The following is a 24,294-nucleotide window of genomic DNA, read 5'->3' as shown; positions in this document are numbered from 1 at the left end:
TTCTTTCTTTCTTTCTTTCTTTCTTTCTTTCTTTTCTTTCTTGCATTTACGTCGACGTGAGGCGCATGACACATTGACGTCAAGGAGCACACCCCATGCTGTGCACAGTACTGCGCGATGCGCGCAGTCCGCACGCCGGTATAGCGGCTTAGCTTTCATCCAGACAATTGTAATTGACGTCTGTCCTTAAACGCGTGGCCTTTCTGTTGTTAGAAGAGCCCTGACTGAATGTCAAAGTATAGTGTGCGCCGATGACGGAATTAGAGCTATATGAGCGGGCGTAGGAGGAACGTATAGCCCGTTCAGACCACGCACGCATGCGCGAGCTCGTGTGTGAACGAGGCGCCGTAACGTCGGGCGGCATCTGTCTCGCCTTGGCTCATTATTTGTCTGTTTCCGTGCACGCCGACTCGTGGAAGCAGACGACTGTGGAGAAAAACCCACTGCTGTGAGTAGTCTTAGTCGGCGGTAGGTGTCGTCACGGGTGCTTAATGGAAGTGGGAGTACAGGGGCGAAAGGTTACGAAGTGCGTCACGTCCACTGATTAACAGGAGGGCGATTATTTGTTCAATAATTACAGGACGAAAATAACGCTACGAATAGGTGTAAAAAGTGTACGCGCCAGCCGTGCGAAAATGTATTTAAAAAAAAAAGAACGCTTGTGTACTTAGATGTGCGCTGCAGGGATCCAGTGCCGTCAACGAGCGGTATGGAAGGTCGGGCTGAGGAACGTCGCCGATGCGACGGTGACGACAGGCAGAATCAGAGAGAACCCGTAAAGCGCGCTTTCCTGCAGCAGCTGAAGCGAAGAGCCGAAAGCGTGCCGCTGAGTCGGAGGAGGAACGCCAACGTAGGTTAGCAGGCGAGGCTAAAGCGAAGCGGACTAAGCGTCACTTACATTCCTAATTACGACGTGCAGAAACTGATGTAAAGCGGCGCAGACTGCCAGAGGAGGTGGCTATAGTGCCGAGCGGAAAAAGACGCAGAGGCGGAGCAGCACGAACGTCTTCTGCACATTGGAGTAACAAATGCCTTTAAACGAGACCGGCGAAGGGCTACGCTAACGCATTTCGGTCGGATCAACCAAGTGGTCGACTAAAACGTTTTCGGCACATGAAATCCCAGAAGCTATAGTTGATCCTAATTTCATCCCTGCCACCGTTTCAATCGCTGCAAAGGGTCACAGACGTCTTTTCACCGGTTTATAACGCCTCATATCTCAGAAATCGATTCACATGATGCAGAAAGAATTCATGTTACTGAGGGGAAGGAACAAAAAAGACAACACGAACGCCTGCATTTGTGTTGTTCTCTTTGTTCCTTCTTGTGTACATGTTTGCACGCCTGTCTTTCAGTATAGCGTGAATCCCTAACAACTTGCCCAACTTTCAGTCGTTCCAAGAGAAAGAGTGCTTCGTTCGGGGTATACTCAGTTGTAGTTCCTTACAGCGAGCCTCACTGATGGGCAATTTCATAGTGTACCTATGAGCCATGATCAAGTCTTGCGTGTTCTGCACTGTTACTTACTCGATTATAAGGCACTTCACGTGTCAAGTACTTGTCTTAAATTTCGACACCAAAGGTTCGGAATGTATCGAGCGAGGATACGAATATAAAGCGGTAGAATCGCTACGGTCTACCGAGGACGAGTGTCGCAAAACTGCTTGCCGCAACAGTACGCGGCTACGTGCCTGGAATTTCAAAGCGAATATTTTACTGCCGCTTCAAGGTTAGCGTGTGTCTGAAGCAAAGACAAGTTGAGCAATATAGGCTAGACGCCTACGCTGTTTACAACGTCGGAGAGCCGTTTATTGACACTACAGCGTATAGGGTGCTGCAGGTTTCTGTTTGCGGTCTTAGGCTAGGACTGGCTTGAATCATTCCCGTGATGCGCTATGAAATACGATATGCTACTCTCACATTCAGGCAGACATGAACGTTCCGTGTACATGAACGCGACAATAGCGTATCGCACTTGTTAGCACATCGACGGTAATACGGTGCGACAGCATTTAAACGTGATCCATCCGCTTTCGTCTGAAACAAGCCGAAACTTGTTTCGGCCAAGGTGCATTTTGCTGGCAAGTGGAAGAGCACACGTATCTTTCTCTCAATGCGACACGACAGCGTTTATATCCACCGCGTGAGCCGAGTTGTAGCAACGCTTCCTAGATATATCACAAGGCCTGTGCACTGCTATTCACATTATGCAACCTGTCCAGACTGCCATAGAATCTAATGCGGAAACTCACGAGTAAAACGGCTGTGCTTTTTACATCACCGCTTTCGTCATGCCGGGCTCGTATGAAAATTTCTGGCTAATAAAGCAGAGTACGCAGGTACGATTGACATGAAGCACCCAGTAGAAATAGGATTATAGAAAAATCATGCCTAATAGGAAAGCGCAGGGTAGAGCTCAAACTCCTGCGGGTCTCAGGTGATTCCCGGTCTCGCTGGGGCCCCGCAGTGATTGTGTGCAATAAAAGGGGGAAGGGTAGAGGCGCCCTCCGCGAAATGCGTGAGTCATGGGGAGGCCCTCCTATCAAGAATCATACGGGAGCCACGAGTTACCGCCAGCGGAGGCAAGCGTGTACAACATCGCCGAGGAGAGAAGGAGCAACCAGCAATCACCGACCAGACTCAGTACACACCATGTGACGTTGGCGTGAGCGAAATCCCGCCTACGAATTTAGCCGACCTATTTAAGCCGCCCCGCCCATTGTATCTTTTTGTATTCTCTTCTTTTTTTCCTACTTCGTTGCCAATAAAGATATCTTTAATCCAGCACCTACGACTGCTTAAGGTGCTCGCGAAGTTCGTAAACGGTCGCTTTGCTGGACAAGTATAGTTCACACTGTAAAGTATGCTCTTAGTGCTAACCAAAACTATTTTATTCATGGGTGCAAACCTCATCTACCGAACCTAGTAGTCACGTAATGTAATCTGCAGCTAACAGGTAACGAACAGTTCAAGCTTCGCACTAGAAATAGTCTCGCCCCTGCTTGATTTCCATGGTGTCCCAGACGCCTGCGGCCTGCCGACAACGCCACGCTACCAAGTAGTAACGCTGGTCGAGGTTCGGGTAACTGGCGTCGCAACATTTGGTGACAGCGATGGGACACGTTACCTTGAGTCCCAACAAGGCCGTGTGCTATCTATAGGAAACGTTGGTTATAACAGTCTAGATTTACCTACTCCTGGCGCGTAAATGCAATTTGCCTTTATGACGCATTAGCGCCGTTTACATGTATGACATACGCTAGAAACACGACGCGATGCGCCGCTGCCGCATTGATATAAGCGTCGCTGAATGCGACAGTGACGAATCGCGTCGCATTTCTAGCGCGTTGGCGACGTAGACGCAGAGACGGCTTGCAACTTGCGCCTAAGCGTATCGCAGCCGCTAACGCTTATAACCTGCCCCATAACCCGCTATGTCCGCGCAATGTCCGCGCGTATTATGCACTTATTTTTGTGTGGCCTCTAATAACATGCACTGAATTTACAAATGCTATGCCCTTGTAATGTACCTACAGAATGTACGTTGCCACATTGTGAAGTCCCACGCCGCAGCTTGTACATACATGCGTTTCTCGTGGATAACGCATAACACAAAGCAGACAGTAGATTAAGAATATTGTCTGTGGAACCGGCTTCCTCACATTTTACGCCGTCGCACTGGGTACGCTGCTACAGCAATGCTAGCCATAATGCCACAAGTAAAAGCGTGTCCACTCTTCACAGCTGCCCTGGCCGACGTCTTAAACCTTAGTCCAAAAGAGCCCAAGCACTTGAAGCTGCTACGAAAGAACGAACAAGCTTTGAATGTTTCAAAGACGCCATTCGTTCCCGCTTTCCCACTAAAAGCGACATACCGCTTGTAGTGTTGCAAGTAATTGGCCAAGCCGGCATGGCGTTGTTTGTGTGAGAATCTATATTCGCAGCCTCCTATGTTCGAAAAAGAAAATGGATAGATTCTCCACTTGTGTGCAAAATGCCGGAGAAGTGCCGGAGAAGAAATGCCGGAGAAGCTCGGTAAAAAACGGTAACTCGCAGGCCGGAGCAACAAAGCAAAGGCATTAATTAATTAAAGAATGCACTGTGGACCTCCCGCGGCTGTTGACGTGCTTGCACAGAATGCTGCGACGGTTACTTGTGCGTAGCTGCCATATTTAGAAGCCTGCGGTGGAATGAAACACATAGGAGCTACAGAAAGATAGGCGGCAAAAAGGTCATGTAGTTCTCGTTTTATGCAGGTCTTCTGTTGCGGGTGAAAAGGTCATCCGTGATTTCATGCGACGGAAGTCCCAGCTGTCTGCTCCCTTCGTGTTCCTGGTGAGTATATTTCTTTACATTACTCTTGCGGTTCACAATACCTTCTTATTCTTCGATTGAGTCCTTGTTTGTTTGTGTGCGTGCTTGTTCTTCGTCCCTTTGTTGACGAGCTTTCTTCTATCTGGGTTTTAAATTCTTTGAGAGCACTGAGGCTGCATGCGATGACATCACTAAACCGACCGTGTTAACTTACGAAAAGAAAAATACAAGAACGCTTGAAGAACACTTGTCGACTTTTTCATGCCTTTGACATCACTGGCCCGATGCTTAACGAAAATACGCTAAGAAAAAGATTCGCGTTTGCAGCTTTCTATATATAGCCATCAGGCGCCGAATTCACAAAGCTTTTCGTTCGTAAGTGCTGTTTATCGTTGGCTGATCGCCTTCGCTAATAATATGTCCCACATAACTATTGGCCGGCATTCTTGTGAATACGAGCCCAGGTTATTTGAACACACTTTTCATTATTATTGCTTTTACTATTATTATCCTAGGTTATTTGAACGCAACACTTGAACACACCCGAAGCACAGAAGGCTGAGAAATACCTGGTGGCCGCATCTACAGATATTATTCTAACAGAGTCTGACCTGCGCTGCTTTTGGGGCGTGAAACTCCAAATACACGCACGCATTAACGCACACGGCACCCCCGGCCATTCTTATTGCCGGCTCATTATTGCGGTACATGACACTCAATTCGAGGCCTTCTTCGATGAAATCGCGAGCTTTGTTATTGCTAGACAGGGTGAACCGTTGCTTGACGTTTTTCTCTTTTCTTCTTCTTATTTTTTTCAGTGGGCCGTCGTGCCCTCTAAACATATCCATTATACCCGCTTTTTGTTTTCCAGTTTAAGTTCACCATTGTTTCACCAAGCAGTGAGTGCCTTACAGATAATGGACAGGCCAACATACCAAAGTCGGAAATTGCAACGTGATTCTTGATTATTAAATGAAAAAAAATAACAAAAAGCCGCGAACTACGAAGAAGAGTATAGGAGAAAAAAAAAAGAAATAAGAGAAGAAAAGAAGAAACGCTATCGCGTAAAGGATATTGTAAAGAACATACAAGAGCTGGGAAGTCAAACTGTAACGCTATAGTTACGAACAGTAAATATGGCTAGCACCAATACTTACAAATATCACAATATATAACAACGAGGTGTGTAAACTTTGTCGTAGCGGTAATATGGCGTCAGTGCGTTTTTTTTTTTAAAGTGCATAAGGAGACGAGGATGATGTCACGAAATATGGCTAAACTATTGCGCAGTTTAACAACGACAGAAGAAGCTGCCAATTTTTCCTAATTAGGGCAACATTTACTAACTGTCTATAAGTAACTTATACAGAGAAAAAAAATGGCAGATGACACCTGGACGTGTTCGCCCCCGAAAGAACGCGGTTTCGACGAAGTTATAATATAGTAGGGTTGAAGTGGAAACAGCTGTGAGTAATAATGCGTATTACTTAATTTCGTAAGTGCTTACTACATTTTATATCGTAAAACGGAGTAGCTGATGTTTACCGCAATACCTTATTATCGCAGCAGCAAGTATTATAAAGCTGGAGAGAGCAAGGACCTCACTGGGGAGCTGTGGAGGAAGGAAGCATAGTGATGAATGGAAGTGAACAACGCACTTACGTTCCGGCTAAAATGCTTTGAGTATAGGAAGTTGCATGGGGGAGAAGGGGTAAAGAAGAAGAGAGAGAGAAGGATGCGTAGCAAGGCAGGCAGGTTAACCAGAGATGGTTCCGGTTGGCTACCCTGCACGGGAGGAAGGGTTAAGGGGGATAAAAAGAGAAAGAGAGTGAAAGGGGTATATAGAGAGAAAGACAGACGAGCACGAACAAACCGCGCACGCTATAGAGCGGCAGGAGGCGGAAGAACAAATAGAAACAAGAAAATAGCGCCATTCTAGTTTCTGATAAAACAGGTCCTTGACTGAGGATGTCTACCCGCCGTGGTTGCTCAGTGGCTATGGTGTTGGGCTGTTGAGCACGAGGTCGCGGTATCGAATCCCGGCCACGACAGCCGCATTTCGACGGGGACGAAATGCGAAAACACCCGTGTACTTAGATTTAGGTGCACGTTAAAGAACCCCAGGTGGTCTAAATTTCCGGAGTCCACCACTATGGCGTGCCTCATAATCAGAAAGCGGTTTTGGCACGTAAAACCCCATAATTTAATTTTTAGGCTGTCAGTTTTGTTTTCTAGTTTTTTAGTAGATATTAATCCCAACCAATACTAAAATTTTTCAGCAACACTGTTACGAGTTTGTAGCCTCGCCTCGAGAACAGATGTATCCTTTCTACAAGCAGCACCTGCTGGAGTAGGCAAAAATGACGCGTTTCACGCCGGGATATTGTGAGCACCAATTTCAAGAACTTGTGCTAAGTACGTAGATTAAGGTATCTTTTACATGTAAACCGTAACTTTATTGCCTCAGTTTTCTTCGTTCCGCCACTGTGTCAGAGGCAGTTTAATCAAGGCATATATTCTTGTTGCTAATTAAGGCATACATGTCTAACGCTTTTCTGATATTTTGAAAAGTTAGTCTTTTGTGTAATTTTGATTGCTTCTATGACTAAATATGCTTCTTCTACCACTCACCATTGAACTTCGCGTCTGTTTTCCATGCAGTGAACTTATATCAGTTCACCGTTTGGCTTAAAGGGTTATAATTACAGTATTTGCTTCTCACTTTTCATTCACAACCTAAGCTGAGTTTAGCACTGAAGCCTTCTAAGCACTGAAGCTTTCTGCTTTGTATCCTGATACTCAATACTTTTTACATGTATTCTCGGCTCTTTAACTTCGTACTGTAGGCCTAATGCCACGTATTGCAAGTGATGGCTTAACGTTGCAACTAGACTTTCGCATAGAAAATTTGCTCTCTAATATGTACGGGGTCTCCCAACTATTATGCACCTAAAAAAAAGAAGAGAAAGGTGCATCGTTTTACTGCTTAAAAAAAATAAAAAGGAAAACGAGCACATACTTTTCGCAGTTGAGTTAACGCAGCCGCCAGTAATTTCGTTGTTGATTGCGTTTAGTTAGTACTTATAATTATCTAGCTTACTGCTCTGACCGACAAGGAGGAGGAGCAGGAATAAACTTTTATTGTAGAACCAGCACTTTATGATGGCCAGGCCTAAGCCTCCCACGAAGGGACGTCGAGGGCTTGCCTCGCCGCCGCCTCGCGGGCGTGCTGGGTCGCCCAGGTTTGGTCGTCGAGGGCGGAGCTCCGCAGAGGCTCATGCAACCTCGACGAGAGAGTCGTGGTGTTAGTCTGTGTGTACTGTGCTGGGCACTCCCATAGCATATGCGGAAGCGTAGCCGGGTGAATTCCACAGCACCGGCAGTTGGGGGTAGTGTAGACGCCTGGAAATATAAGGTGGAGACTATTAATAATTTGGAGACATTTGTTTGAAACGTGACACCAAAATATCTTCAGTAAGACACTTCTCCCGTCTTTTTTTTTTTCGGCTGAAAACGAAAGCGCGCGGAAAATACAAATCACGATAATAGTACCTTGCTTTAAGCATCCAAGTTCTATATGGTGTTTATCATTGTCTAAAGCTTCTTTCACACCTAGGTTGTAAACCCAGTAGATTATGCGCTGAATGATGAAATATAGTTATTAGTTGGCATAATTGAATCAACACTAATATCACTGGCGGCTGCTCAAATTGACTATGAACAATATATTTTTCAGGAGGACTTGAGCTGGATGGTGTTTACTTAACAACGTATTGTAGCACGAAGGCACGATCACAAAGGAGACACAGAGACACACGTCACTGGCGCTACTAACAGGTTTATTTTTAGTAGTTGTTGTAATTAGTACGGTTGTGAAGAGCGCCAGTGAGGTGCGTCTCTGTGTGTCCTTTGTAATTGTAGCTTCGTGCTACGATATGTCCTTAAGCGAACAACGTGTGTACTGAGTACACTTGGCTGTGCTCGCGTAATACGATATATATATATATATATATATATATATATATATATATATATAGATAGTGTGTGCGTGAGAGAGAAAGAGAGAGAGAGGTTGGCGCGTGATGCGTATTCCGAACTCACTGTGCACACTGCGTGTGAACCAACTTCCGTTCTCCGCGGCAGCGTTGAGTTGCGAATGTGGTACTATAATACGAACGTGCTCCATTATATTCAATTAAGGTCGCCTCTGAGATCCGTTCTCGCGCTCTCCGCGACGTAACTCCGGCGCTCGCGACGGGGTTCGATTATCGCCTCATTATGCGGAGGCTTACGTCGTCCGCGTTGTGCGCGCGCGCGCTGTTCGACGAGGCCTTGGCGCGCCTCGCCGATACGTCCGGATGGAGCGACAGCGTTCCGGTGGGGGTGAAAAGATCGAGCCGTAAACGACCCGCGCGATCATACGAAAGCCACGTACGAGCGCGGTACTTCGCGCATTGAACCACCCGCCTGACTTTTTCTTCTTCGCATTTCTTTCTTGCTTTTCTTTCTTTCATCCTTTTCCTCTTTCTTTCTTTCTTTCTTTCTTTCTTTCTTTCTTTCTTTCTTTCTGTTCTTTTTGTTTGGCACGCGCTCAGCGCACCGATTGGCAGGCTATAGTAGTCGCCGCGTTGACCCACATTGCCTAACTATACAGGGCGAAGAGGACGAAATCGAAGAGCAAACATCTTCGGCTTTGCTTCGCTGTGACAATTTTTTTTTTCAATTTTATAATATTATCAGTCTTTCATTCTTTACGAAACATACGTGCGTTCAGCGAGTGCACTTGCGCAAATCGTTGCGCAAAGCTGCGACCTTGGCATTGGCGCTGGGGCGCTGCGTGGAGGACACACGAACACTATGCGCCGGGCTGTTCGAGTGCCGCTTGCGCAAAATATAAGAAAAAGAAAATAAAAAAAAATATGAAAAAAACGGCAATGCCGACGGGAGCTGCCGTTTCTCTTGTCTCCAACGCATAGCTTTACTCGGTCGTTCTTCGTTTCGTTCTGTTTCAGCGGAAAGGTACGTGTTTCAGCGGAAAGAGGGCCGTTTCGGTCGCTTGAGCGCGGCTGCAGTGTTTTAGTGCAAGAGCTTCTGTGCGTCTCTTTTTTACGGCGTTAGCTGTATTTTTTGAAATAGTAGACTGTGGGGCCTATTGTGGTTTCGCGAGTTTCGGGGGATCAGATACAGTTCAATCGATACAAAAGAAAGAAAAGAAGCGTGCGCTTGTACGGCACGTGCACGACCACTTATTAGCATAAATTGAAACGCGAACGACTTGGTAACGACTCGGATGTGTCGCCGCGTTGCCATGTTTGCCTACATTTGAAGCAGCGCGGGGCATAATTCAGTCTGCGAAACGTACATTTGGGACTACTGCGCGGTCAGAGAGTGGCTACAGAGCTATTAGACATTCCACTTACATGTAATAACGCCTTATCAGGCATTCTGATGCGTAATTTCAATTCTTCCCGTTTGATTTTATGCCGATGGCGCTTGCTCAGCGTGCGATTCGTTACGAAAGAACCGCGCTTTGGCTTGCGTGAGCTCCACGTATCCTCACAGTACCTCTCGAATGAGCGCGTATTGAATATATATATATATATATATATATATATATATATATATATATATATATATATATATATATACGAGCATTCGAAATTAAACAGCGGGGCGAGCTAAGCGTATTAATCGCTTACGTCCGAGAATATGAAATGACGAAGACGGGGGGCAGGTCACGTGGAATCCACGTGGTTGCGTCGGCCAAAGGCATGCCATAGAGTTCGCTGACGCCGGTCTAAAGTGCTCGCCGCCGTCTTCCTTTCGCCCACGCTATGTCGTTCAGGCAAGTGCGTAAATGTCCTGGAATTGAATGTGCTTGAGCAACGTGTGCCGTGCTTAAGTGCACGTTAGAGGACATCGGCCAGCTGGTCAAAATTAACCCGGAGGGCCCCACTACGGCGTGCGTCATAATAAGATCGTAGTTTTGGTGCGTATTACCTCAGAAGTTAATTAATTTAATAATAATCCCCTTAATAATTAAATAAATAATCCCCTACAGAAACAATCTGTTTGCCACTGCAATAGTTTCATATATCTTCCCGGTAATTTCCATGAGGATACCGTACGGAAAACATATGGAAACATTGAAGTGCACGCGGAACGTTTTAGTAGTGTAATAATAATAATAAGTTGATGCACAAGAAGAAGCAAAAGAATAGTGACATTTCTTTTTTCCCGTCGTCCTGAAAAAAAAAAGAAGAAAAACTGCAATCTGGGCTTTTTTTTTTTAGGTTCTCGCTTTTCTTGGACAAGCGCTTAGCGACAGATATACGGCTGGCGTACTGCAGCTGTCGGAACCTAGTGTATGCGAGAACAAAGTAACGCGCGAAGAAGGTTGGAGACCGATAACGAGGCATTTAATTATTGGCGAACACTCGACGAGGGCGTTGCCCTCGGGGGCCTTGAAAAGAGGCGGACGAGAGGCAAGAGGGCGAAAAGCTCGGAAAAGTGCGCCGAACACGGAAGAGGCCAGCCACCGTGCTCGGCTCCATTAGCCGACGAGAACGGTCGCCGTCGTTGTTGTTCCTTCCGCTCGGCAGGCGGCGCTGTGTGGCCTCTGCACCGCTGTGGTTCGGAGGCCATTAAGTATTGCTGAATGAAAGCGAGTGCCAAGAGGCGGGTACGCGGAAGTAATGTGTGCCGTATAACAGAGAAGTCAACGGGCTCGCGCGCTGTCTTCGGAAGCTGTCATATATCATACGTGCCTCACGTAACCCGCGGCAGAATCGAAAGATGCGCCCAGTGCCTCGCATAGCTAACAACAACAAACGTATGATATATGACATCGCAAACAACATAGCAAGGTAATGTTGTTTGCCTTCGCTTGGGGCAAGTAAGACATTTCTTTTTTGTAGTACTCCTAAATACACAATTAGTTATTATAATAATTAATCAAGCGTAGAATATTATGTTCGGAGCAATTGGGTTAACGAGAAAAGTTAATGAGACACAGCATTTCGGGCTTCTTTCAGCTTCTTTGAGGCTTGGAAAAAGTTATTAAGTAGCGCTTATTGTCCAACAGGAAGCTGGAACGGGATTGTTTCAGGGTGGTCTTCAATAATCGCGTTGGCACTTTTGGTCTGAATATACTGTCTAAGGAAGTTGATTGATAAATAATAACGAAATAAACAATTAGCCGGAATACGAAAGAAAGTAGTCTGACATGCTCCGAGCGACGCCAAACACCATTACGCTGGTTCTGTCCAGCTACGGGCCACTCGAAGTCACCTAAGCACTTCTTGTGAGTTGTGAATGCGAAAGCATTAATGTCCAGATGAATGCCATTGAGCGCTCCTTCGAGTTTTCCGCTACTAGTACTGTGGCATTGCGCAACGTGCTTTCCGAGCCAGCAAGCAGTGGCACCTTGCACCTTGGCGCCTTGAGACATGTGGCGCTAGCACCGCAAGGGTGCTAGCGCGACATGTCACCGACGTCCTGCGCGACGAGAGACCGAGGAAGCAGCACCGCCCGCCAAGGCCGGCAGGCGCGCGAAGCAGATATGCCCACTGGGCGTGAGAGAGAGAGAGAGAGAGAGAGATACAGACCACGCGCCAGCTTCCGAGAGCGAGCGCGATGGTGACGTGGCGTCGCAGCGATGCCTTCTCCCCTCACGCAACAGCTGGCGCGCTAACGGGGCAGCAGGTATCTCCTCTCGCCCGCGCTGTTCCGTCCAAGTGCACTAGCGACGTGGCATCGCAGCCAATGAAAAGTTAGGTGCCGTATCGCTGCTCCAGACGACAGACGCCGGCATTTTCGCCCAGTGGGCCATTTGACGCTTTCGCATTAAAGGAACAGTGTTCGACTCAAATTCTGCCCCCCGCACTACGCCCGGGTATAAAGGTTGCCGTGCTCCTAGTGATGAGGTCATTTCAAGTATTGACAGGGTCACTTAATGCATTTGTATCGGCTTACGGAGAGACCCTATGTGGTCGTCTGCACAGAAGGTTAAAAACAACTCGTTCTTATCTATGGATAAAAACGCTTCATCTTTAATCTGATGTGCTTTGCAATTGCCGTTCATCTATATATGGAGTCTGAAAATGAATTGTGCTTTCTCTGGAATTATTAAATATTAAACTTTTCTTGGTCACGATTACCGCTTTGTCACGCCACGTTGTCAACCAGGTTTCGAATCCAAGGTGGAGAGCATCGGTGTTATGACTTCATTCGTGACGACATGATGATCACTCTTTTCATGTTTACATGAACGAACACGTCGACAGCCATCAAAACCCGTCACATATGTACCTCAGTGAAACAACCGTTAAACAGCGAATGACGCCTCTGATTCTACGATATACGTATAGTTGTATATACAGCGGACAAAAATGTCATGTATAAATGTGCTGGCTGATTTCACCGTCGAGTGCTTACTCTGGTAGCCGTAGAATGTCATGCCACAGAGCAATGTGACTGCGTTTCCGAAATAGTGGCGATTATCGGTATTCGTTGGTGCGCTCCGTCGCAGAACTTTACGGATCACGGCATTTGCGCGAAAAGCTGAATTCCCGCGAAGCGTAGCAGGCACATAGACACGCATCGACCCACGTGCGTCCTATACGCGCAGTAGTCGACAGCGTGTCCGACAACGTTATCGTTTGCGACTTGCATAGTAACGAACTAAATAGGAAGCGTCGTGCCATAACAGAGCAAACGTTCGCATTTGTGGCGTATAGAAACGGTGTCGCGTAAACTTTTTTGTGGCCGAGTGCGCGTAATCGTAGGCGGCATATATATATAATCCTCGTAATAAAGTTAACTAGCGCTCACACGAATTCTGAGGCGCCGCCACAGCGCCCGCTCTCAAGCGACCCGCGGGCGAACATTCTATATACGAGAAGGCGCAAGACACGCACGACTTCCTCGTCTCTCGCCCCAAGGGAGGTTTCCGGAAGAGCTGCGCGGCACCGGGGTGGGCTGTTTCCGCTCGCGATTCCGGCGTCGAGCGCTTGGTTCGCTTTGTCGGGGCGGTTTGCTTGGCCCACGTTGTGGTCGAGCAGCAGTGGAAGCAGCAGGAGGCGCCGACGGGGAGCCCAGAAAGCTTGCGTACACGCCCTCTCTCCTCCTCCGAGTCGTTTGCAACTCTTCGTTGACGTCGTTCACGTGGCAAACTGACCTCCCCTCGTGAAAGCAATCGCATAGGGCAGAGGCCAACCCTGCGCGAGTGGTACAGAAACAGGCTGTGTCGAAACCGCCCGACGGTGCGCCGCGCCGTTTACGTTTGGGGTTCTGGCGCCTCCCGTCCCGTATGTGCTTAGTATAGTTAGCACACGCACGCGAGGCGGCAGTGGAGAGATCTTTAAAAATGCTCGTGTTATGTTTTCCTTCAGTCTTGTGCGCTTCGCATCCCGCGTCACGTGAAATAAACAGCCGTTGATTTAGCGGAGGCACGGCTGTATTGTATACGTATATATGACGAAAAGGACGAAATGAATGAAACCGGAACACGTAGTTTTCGCGTGACGTCATGGAGGCAGCGTCTAACAGCGCTATAGTACCTGTAAATGGCGGCCAGTGGTCAGAGCGCACATCACTGCTGCGCTCCATCCGCGTTATCAACGGAATTAGCCGGCCCTGAAGGGTGGGTGATATGAGTGGCATAGAATCGAGCGGAAGGAATCGGTACCTCATACCGGCCCTGCGTCTCTCGTTTGCGTCGCTCCTCTTTGTGCTAGTACGTCAACATGGCGGCCATGATGACGTCAATGCAAGCCATCTACGGTATTGTTAATTTATGTCTACCTTTGATATTGTTGCCTCTCCTGCCATCGCCTTGCTAAAGAAATTATACCCGCTATGTTCGTTACGTTTGGGTTTCCTCCTCCGCCTCCACTGAGTAGTATGTAGACGAACGTATGAAGCTACAATATGTTAAACGGGGTATTAATAACTAAATGCTATGCTATTGGCAATATTTAATATATCGTCTCGTTATAATCACCTGCACCATCAGCGAGGTTGCACGTAAACGCACTGCAAACCCACTGGCCGTCACGGCCACTGGGAATTTCCATGTTCTTTGAAGACAAATTGCGAGACACTTGCACTTTCAGATTTTTTGCAGCGCATACAGGGGGCTTGCAAAGAAAAAAATGCAGATGCAGTGGCCATTTTTAGAATCTATGCGAAGTGGAGCTTTAATGAAGCGGTTGGTTAAATCTCTTTAAGACTAAACGTGGCGCGTGCGATTGTGTTTACTTGGATTCCATGGATCGTATCACCTCAAGCAATGCTTACGCTTACGCGCCACAGAGGTGGTAACTTCACTGTTATGCAATCTTTATATTTTTTCACCAGACCGTTCACAAGTTACGCCGAAACGCAAATAATAAATCAGGCGGATGCGCCGTGTGGGACACATACGAAGCGATGTCACCGCAGGGTGAAAGTGACGTGTGACGCTTGTGGAGAGAAGAACGGTGATGACAGATGCACGCACAGAGACATACGACATGTATCAAATAACACTTAGGGTTATGTAGCTCTTATGTGACCGCGTGCCATACGCCTTCTGAAGAATCGTCCAAGAATGGCCACATAAAGCTTTCGCGCAAAGAAGGCGTCGCTGTAAAAAATTGCAGTTCTGCTGGAAAGGCGAAGCACCGATTGCGATAGCAAATTAGTATATATAGCTGTACGAAGTAAGGATAGTAGTTTTATCGGCCGTGTAAACTTGTAAACATTCGCTTAACTAACTAAATTAACAATGATAGAATATTTAAGCGTGACTCAACGAGGACGTAGAAAGGAACAGACACATGGAGACAGCGCCGTCTTTGTGTGTCTGCTTCTAAGTCCTTGTTCAGTGGCGCTTACACATTCTATCATGGATTCTAACCAACTAGCCCGTCAACGTGATTTAACTAAATTAACCAGCACGGTTTCATGCGTGCACAAGTAAGGATGAATACGCATCGCTCGATGACAGCGGAAACTGTCTGCGAAAACGCTAAAGTCAGGAATCGCGGCCGCAGCCAATTGCCGATTGCCATCCAGCCTTACGTTCCAATTGACATCCGTGCATCTGTCGCTTCAACGCGTACGAAACGTCGAAAGCACAGCGCATACGAAGCTACCGGCACTACGCGCACTCTGCAAACATCGCAGATCGCTTTGAAGATGCGGCCCGCGCGGGCGCGCGCTTTAGCCACGTCGCAGACCGCTTTCAAGACACACGAGCTCCGGCAACGCGTCCCTGCGGCGTCCACCGAAGGCGTATGCTACGGCGCCTGCGATTAGCGTGGCCAACGCCGTAGTAAACGCCGCGGTTATCTCCACTCTGTACGGAGCGGCGGGCGAGGAGGACATCAAGGCACCGTAGCAGCCAGCGGAGAAGAACGCCTCTCCTCCCTCGCCTCGACCCGCTGCCTCGTGCGCCACAGGAGAGGGCACGCATACGGGCCGCATTCCTCGCTCGCGCACGCGAGATTGAACCGCGTTAGCTGGCTCACTCTCACAAGCTTTCACTCATACGGAACCTGACGGCGACGCCAACGGCGACGGCAGAAATGCGCCTGGAGAGTCCAACTATAGAAGACGGCAGAAAAGAGAAAAAAAAAGTTTTGCTGGCTGACAATGTTCCGCTAATTTTGCCCAATTTTCTTGAATATGATTATTTTTATCTACGGTGCGGTATTCAACTGTGTTGGGATCATCCTTTGCCTCTTGTTCTTGTGCTGTGCTTCTTTCCTCGATTGCCTTCTTTCTTTGTTCCTCTTTAAGCGGGTGGCGTGCGTAGTGTCCCTCGCAGGATGAAGTTGAGGGCCTGCTTATATGTGTTGCTCATCAAAGCTTCGGTACACCTATGAGGTGCTCCCGAGAAGCCCTCCAATCTAGTAAAAGCAATAAACGTCGAGGCTTTCAGCCGATAGGCTGCGCCCATACATGACTGAGTCTATACAGGTGCCTTTCAGAGCTCACCATATTGGTGCATCCCAGTCTAAAAAGAACGAAAAAAAAAGAAAAAAATGTGTTCCTGAGAGCATCATTCCATCTTGCATGAAAGTGGAGTTCTCGATCGCTTTGCTTTTCCTGGCGAAAAAAAGAAAGTAAAGGAAGAAGAAAAAGAAGGGAAACACGATTACTCTTTCATCTTCATTAGAAATATCTCAGGCGCAGAAGTGGTGTCCACTCAGCACGTCATCCCCTCCCCCCCCCCCCCCACCCCTACTTATTTTTTTCCAGCTGTCATTCGCCGGCATTGCGGCAATCATTTTACGCGGAGAGTATTTCACGAGCTGTAGTGAATACGCTGGCCCCTTCTCTTTCAAGCAACCGTCGGAACGCTGAAAAAAGCACGACCGCACACACTCATATCCATCGAACCTGGGTTTCCCGCTGCTGCGTCGAACATGTACGTCCCCCAGGGAGACACAGCGATGACAGCGAGTATGACCGCCACGCCGGCGCCAAAACCGCCGGTCTTGGTGGTTTTGTTGTTATTTTTACCTTCGCGGCAGCTTTACTTTTATTATTTTTACGTCTTTGTGACGTGGGCTAGCGTTGGCGGCTTCCATTTAGCCAGTCTTTTGTTCTTCCTTGCGTGACAGGCGGCTTTCGATCTCGTCGCTAAGCGGTCGCAAGGCGGATCGGGGATGCACAGCGATGAGTCGTAGTGATGAGTGTTCCCGTGCGGGCTGCTGATGTCGTTCACTAACTAGTTGCCACAGCGGCGTTGATGCTTTTTGAATCTCTTCCTCCCTCCCTCCCCCGCCTTTATTTAATTTCTTGCGAGATTTCTTTCTATCTCTTTCGTTTCTACCCCACATTTGTTTTATTGTTCTGGAAAAGAGAGCCTGGGTCCTCACCGGTGTTTGTCAGTCGTCAGTCCGTTTTGTTTTGCCAGGCATTGACGGACAATTAGTGGACGCTATCAACCCCCGATAGAATAGAAGCGGATTGAAGTTAAGCTTCTTTGCATGGCGCAATGTCGCTGGCTCGACTTTTTTCCGTAGAGGATAAGCCACTGGCGCCCGCCATTATTAAGTCTTCCCTGTGGCTCTGTTTCAGACACGGTGGAAAGAAAATCCGTAGCTTGCAGCTAGATTAACAAAGCCTTGAGGGTTTGGATAGAGCACTCTTTTGGACCTTGCTTTCGTGACGTTCCCCTTTATTTCCGCTTGAGTCGACTCCCCTCTCCTATATAAAACTAGACAAGCGAAGGAAATTCTTTTCTCTGAAAAGCCAGAGTAATAAGAAAGCAAAGAGGTTTCTCCTCCATCCTAAACGCATTGATCGGGTTACGGTTGGACGCCACCTTAAACTAGGTTTAATCGCTTTTGTGTCGGTATTGTACAATGCATTAGTAGTTTTGTTGCTGCTGGGAATGACATGATATAATGAAATTTGTACACGTCGGGGCTATTCTTTCTTACGCAAGACTAATCTATGAGTGGTAATAATAGCATGATTTTATTATGCCTTTGACTCATTGTTTAATCTGTAATGAAAGGTCACTTTCCCTTTCGTCATGATAGTCTTCGTCGTTGTCGTCTACCACTTTGAATAAAAAAGAACTTGGGACGAAGGCCTCTACAACAGATGTCCTATTAAGCCTGTACTGCGTCGATTGCATTTACCCTTCTCAGGGAAATGTTTCAATCTTATCGCTCATTCTGATCCTCTGCCGCTCTTCATTGCATTTTTGTTCCCCTTGGCACCAGTCTTGTAACCCTACTAGACCACCTGTTATACATCATACATGTATGTTATACATGGCTTGCCATAATCAACTTTCTCCTTCCTTTATCTTATCTAGAACATTACCTAAGTCTACTTGATGTATGATTAACAGCGCTGCCTTTGGGCCCCATAGCACTACATTTGACAATTTGCTTTATTTCTTAGGTGCGCAATTCTTGGATTCTTTTCACCTCGGGCTATGCCAATTTCTGATATATGGGTTAGTTGCAGGCTCAGAGAGAATGTCTATATATAGTATACTTGTCTTGAACACCAATATTGATGTCGTTTTCATGGATTTAGTTCGCAAGAGAAGCGATTTTCTTACATAAGAACTGTATTGAAATTAATAGTATCTACGTCAAAATTTTGATTCAATGAGCTGATAAAGATTAGGAACATAGATTGTGATTGACATTTAGCCTTCATCAGTTGTCTGCACAAACTATACAATGACAGCAAAAGCCAGTACCACTAGCATACCCAGCACCACCCTGATTTACCCGGAGCTATGGCTGGTTTTCGACCTGGACGGTCTTCATTAGACAGCGTCATTGATCTCGTGACCTCCGGTGCAGCAACAAAAAGCTGTGAAGCTCCTCTCTGTGGCACTGCTCTTAGATGCAACAGGTGCCTACGACAACATAAGCCATGAAGCCATTCTCCAAGCTCTTGAGGCTGCAGACCACGTATTTAGGTCGATTAGGCGCTATCTCTTACGGACAGCTGTGTTGGCATGTCCTTAAGAGGATGGGCCGGATAAGTAGATTTATCTCCAGTCGTGGTGTCCCACTAGGCGGAGTGTTGAGCCCCACTCTTTTTAACCATTTAAGGACGAGACATAAGAAAGCCCAGAAAAAAATGATTATTTTGTATCTAAATGTGCAAAACAAATCAATAATAAGCACGATCAACAAAAAAGATATTCTGAAAATTTTTTCAGCAATAGGGGAAAAATCCCAGACAGTAAACCAATTTGGCTTCACCCCAAGCCACCTATGGCTTCGTTTTTTTTTTTTCAGTTTGTATAGACAGCTTTCATCATATGTGGACCACAGGTGTACATACATTTCATTTGCTTCACATCACATGTGTGACACCAATGCAGCTGGACATCTTGCATCGGCCAGTCTCCTCTGACCTTGCTTCCAAAAGACAGTGAGTCGCGTGCCAGACTTCTTCCTCGTCCAGTGTTCCTGCTCTAAACCAACAATTGACGTTTGCTGCCCGTCATTCAGTGTTGGCCATAGATATTTCACCAGAAACTTCGTATTAAGTACTGAAACTCGGCAAGAAAATTTTTCTGGTATGTTGCCTATAGGCAACACTCATCACTAAAGGGTTAATCTCGTTCTTGTGTGGCTTGCCAAAACGCTACCACAGACTGCTGATGTCTCGCTCTACTCTGACGATATTTGCATCTGGGTGTCCGGCGTGGCAAGGCCACAGGTGCACGGCAGAATACAGAAAGCGGCAACTCTGACAGCGGCATACCTTCGCCGACAAGGTTTGACGATTTCTACAGAAAAATGTGCACTAGTGGCATTTACACAAAAACCGATGTATTTCTACTCTGTGTGTATCGAGGGCCTGTCAATTGCGTACAAGAAAGCCCACAGGTTCTTAGGCGTTATTGCGGATAGTGACCTACCTGGAGTCCGCATGTCTTATACATGAAAAAAAAGCTCATTTGTATTGCGAATATGTTCAAATTCGTAGCTGGAAAATCGTGGGACCGTCCGTGCGCTACATGTTGAAGCTATTTCTGGGATTTTTGCGATGCAGTCTTCCTGTTTTGTCCAACACAGGCAAGACTAATTTCCTTGCACTACAGAGCGTACAAGACCAAGCACTTCGGACATGCCTTGGCCTCCCGAGACGTCCTTCGACAGCTGCAACGATTGTCATTGCGCAGGAGCACCCGATCACCACTCATATCATCGGTGAGACGTTAAGAGTGCGCATTCGACACCTCTCTCGGCTACGATTCCACCGTGTAGCCGATTTGCCAGTGTGAAGACCACAGGCTACATTCTGTGGTATAGTGACGAGATACCATGACTCGATATTATCTGGCTTCAAGTCTGCGAAAAGCCCAACATCGGCATTGCGCTGTCTCCGGCAAATTCACGTGTGCCACTCAATTCCTGGGATTGCTAAGAAGGTAGACTTGTCACCGCTAGCCTTGAAGCAGTTGTCTCTTCTCCTCAACGAGTCTTATTTTGACCGCATACACATTTACACGGACGGTTCCACCAATCCCAACAGCCCTACCGGAGCAGTACATGTTCCATAGAACGCCGTCTCTTTGCAGTTGAAATATTCGCACAATACTACATAGACAGCAGAACTTGCGGCTCTTCAAGGTTCACACAAGTGCTCCAGCATCCACCGAATCGTTGGGCCATTTTCTATGGTTCCAAAGCAGCCCTACAAACTCTGCAATTTGCCGTACGCCATGGTCTACACGAGCACCTAGTGTACGAAACAAGGCACACTCGTAATTACGTGCTCGAGAAAGGCCACGACATTGAACTTCAGTCGTTGCCAAGCCATTGCCGAATTGTCGGCAACGACAGCGAAGATGCAGCTGCGCTTTCGGCTCACCAAAAGCATCAGCGGGTTTCTGCGCCACTTTCAAGATCTGATGCTGCGCGACGACTTCATTCACTTGCTCGCCACATCACACTTCTACGATGGAATTCGCCGGGTTTCGCCAACTCACGCTTGGACTCTCTCGACCCTAACTTGCGACTTCGCCTGCCACCCAGACTCTACCGTCGCGGAACAACTTTACTGTGTCGCGTGTGGTTGGGCGTCGCATTTACAAATTACTATTCATTCGTGATAGGAATGGACAACAGTGCGGCGTGCAATTTGTGCGGGTGCGATGAGCCTCTAGAGCACCTTCTGCGTCACTGCCCAGCCTTTGTCACTCAACGACGTATATTACAAGCGAAACTGAACCTGCTATATAATAGAGCGCTCTCATAAGAAAAGGTCCTTGGACCATGGCCTATGCATTCTTGCATGCAAAAGGCCACGAAAGCTCTTCTGCGCTTCTTGAAGGGCACTGAATTGTACGAATGCTTGTGACAGTGGAGATTCCTCTGCGACTGACCGTGAATGACTCACTATTATTTTCTTTTCTCTCCTTATCTGTTCTTCCTTTCTTCCCCTCCCCAAGTGTAGTGTAGCCAACCAGTCACGTCCTTGGTTAACCTCCCAACCTTTCCCTCTTCGTTTCTCTCTCTCTCTGTCACCATGATGCTTAACTCGTTAACGTAAAATAAAAAGAAATTCTGATGTTTAAGTGCGACGACAGTCTGAATCCGTCGACGAAGTTACACCTTGTCACACTTGCTCCAGCAAACGCGAGAACTTTTCGCCATCGTCATGGTTTACATGTGTGTTGCTAGATGTTCGTTTATTCATGCGCGCGTTATATCCAAGATCACCTTCCTATCTGTATGTAATTTATGGTAATTCTAGCGCTCTGTATATAAATTTGCGCATACATATTTATATATATAAGGGCGTACAGGTGTAACGTGAGCATAAAAGAGTACCTGTCTCATTCGTCTCTACAGATGTTTCCACAGATGTACGCTTCAAGTAGGTTCCATTTCATATAACCTTGCTGAGCTCTCGCTGAAGACCAAGAACACTTACTGCAATCACTAAATGTTTTAATTTTTTTCTTTTCGTTTTTGCGTAGAATGCTTCAGTTTCATAAAACAGTTTATATGCGCACTATAGCGCCTGTGTTGTGCTGAAATTAAACGACTGTTTTTCTGTACCAATCTATTTAAGTATAGATGTCAAACAGCACAGTGATTGCTGCGTTCTTGAAGAACACCGGTGATCTGATTGTGAGGCTGGACAACACCTACTTCCTTTACTGTAACCATCTTTTCACGAATGCATAGCTGACCGCTATCTGCGTGATTTCATATATTAGGTGATCTGTTTCTAATTCTTGTCTTTCCTTCTTATTGCATTTTGTTCCTGAATGGAGTGGTTCGGTCAGCGTAACGTTACAGAGGGGCGACAGAAAGAAGACAAGATGCACCCAATCCTCCTAGAGTTAAGGGAACTAAACTGGATGCGGTTGGACGGCCATGTTTCTAGTAGAACCTTCTTTGGGATGTCTAAAGGTTTAGATGCTGCATTCAGTCTGTGGTGGTGCTGTGGCGTTTCTCCACATTTTAATGCTGGATGAACTTTGCAAGCTCCGCCACAGTGGCTCAGGACGGTTATACGGGGCGCGATCGTCGCCTAAATCTGCTGCGCGTCTCTTATCGTCGCGTGTCGATTTGTCTTGCCTGCTTATCAATGCTGCGCTTACACTGATTCCAACGGTGAGGGGGGGGGGGGGGGTCTGCTTCTTTTCTTCCTTTTGGCGTGAAATGGTACGGCGAGCGAGTACCATTGGCAGCAGGCACAATTGCAAGGGAACGAATAGGGAGCGCGCACCATTGCAAGATTACGCTGCAGAATGCTCACTATAGATGCATTATAAGCATGTGAGCTTTCTAAACCATGAATAGATGCCATGCGCTTTACTTTGGTGTAGTTGTGTAGAGGGAAAAAAAAGGCATTACTCGATCATGCATGCGTCGCGTGCGTAGACATCGCCGTTTGTCGCGCCACGCACGACGCAGTCGGATCTAAATTTAGCCTCGAGCGCGGCGTATACGGAAAGGCGTAGCTAGGCAGTGCGTTGTCCATCGAAGCAGCAATGGCGCCATTGAGAGAGCTCAGTAGGTTACAGTAAGTATACATCTTATCCAACTCGTACTGCTGCTTGTCAGAAGTTATAAGGCCTACAAAGTGTGCAATTTGCTGCAGGAATTTCACGCTCGCTCGGCTATCCCCCCCCCCCCCCCTCATTCTATCTGCTTTCGACACGTATACACGGTCTCCAAAAATGGCGTTAGGAGAGTGGGACACCAAGACAAAGGGATATCCAACCTATTTGGCCATAGTGGAATGTGTTTGTCTTCAAATGGAGCGTAGCCGCTGGAAATTGAGGCAAGCGCAGGAGTCCCGAACCACCTATACGAATGCGGCGGGCTAGAGTGGCGCAGGACAGTTTCGGGTGCCACAAGTAGGGGTGTCATTTCTTTAACGTAATGCGCAAGCACCCTCTGCACTGGACGGGCCCACTACGAATAGCAAGCGAGCACGATTTCAAAATTAGACCGTAATGCGCCCACTAGCTGCAACATAAGTAAGTTAGGCACGTAAGCTTTCAAATGCGTGATTAAATGTAACTTGTGCATTCTACCGCATAACTCTAGTGCCCCTACACCGTTCGCAGCACGCACAAGACGTTTCGCGTACCCCACTGCGGCTACGTGCCTCATACCGACTCATTTCGCGGCTGGAAAAGAGGTAGGACGCGGTGGGACGGTGCGAAATATGGATACAAGCCGGAAAGCGACCTACCTACCTCCTGACAGTAATTTTAGTGCTAAGAAAAAGACAACAAGCGTCAGCGTCTTTGGCTGCTGCTCTTTAGTTGTTGGCTCAACCACCTCGTTGTCCTTGTTACGCGCAGCAAATTTTGACTCGTAGCTTTAGCATGTCTGCCAGTGTCATTCGTCGTTTTTACGTCGCAAGTGTGCAGCCATACAGTTTTCTAAAGACACCTTTGAACTATATGCGAAACTCCGTCAGCGGCCCACCTTAAACGCGTGCGACTTGACATAACCGACGTAGTCGATGCCCTGCTTCAAGAGCCACTACTCATTCGTGATCTTTCGAGCGCCAAATAGCGCACACTTTTTCATTCACGAGGCTAAAAATTTCTTCAAACCGACACGTAGAATTCCTAATCGGTTTATATCCGCCGGAAAGTCTGCTTGCAGGAGTAGATATAGAAGGCAAGGTCAAACGCTAAAGCGGTCGTATATAGGGTAACTCTTGCCCTAGAAAATATCAACGCTCCTTCCAGTCCGTCAAAATGATCGAAAAGCGAAGCTGTGTTTGTTACATCGAGTGTCACACCATGTACCTCAACTTCGCAAGCAGTCTATATTGTAAATATTTCGTTTCACGTTTCCTTCACCTCATTTTCGCTGTTGCAGCAGGCGGCTCCTTCCTGAGAAGTGCGCACTTTTCTTGGTCTTCCCATAGTTGTAGCTGGGATGAAATGTGCGGAACCATTAATCGAAACTCCATATATTGGGCGCGAGGCCTACCACTGGAGAAGCCGGCGCTGCAATCGTTTTG

At 47.2% G+C, this 24,294-nt stretch overlaps 1 protein-coding gene across 4 annotated transcripts in view; it reads left to right on the top strand.

Annotated features, from left to right (window-relative positions):
• The first annotated feature begins 259 nt into the window (after positions 1 to 259).
• Positions 260 to 24,294, top strand: part of LOC142575924 (uncharacterized) — a 350,863-nt gene continuing 326,828 nt past the window's right edge. For 3 of the 4 annotated variants that reach the window (XM_075685728.1, XM_075685726.1, XM_075685729.1), the window contains exons 1-2: positions 260 to 448; positions 4,257 to 4,335. In XM_075685728.1, coding sequence (XP_075541843.1) covers positions 318 to 448; positions 4,257 to 4,335 — 210 coding nt within the window. In that variant the 5' untranslated portion in view covers positions 260 to 317. The remainder of the gene's footprint in view (positions 449 to 4,256; positions 4,336 to 24,294) is intronic. The other variant, XM_075685727.1, reaches the window with a different exon arrangement.

This window comes from Dermacentor variabilis, chromosome 3 (genome assembly GCF_050947875.1).
Source record: "Dermacentor variabilis isolate Ectoservices chromosome 3, ASM5094787v1, whole genome shotgun sequence".
In the NCBI taxonomy this organism is placed as follows: Eukaryota; Metazoa; Arthropoda; class Arachnida; order Ixodida; family Ixodidae; genus Dermacentor; species Dermacentor variabilis.
This window is presented reverse-complemented; position numbering and strand designations above follow the sequence as displayed.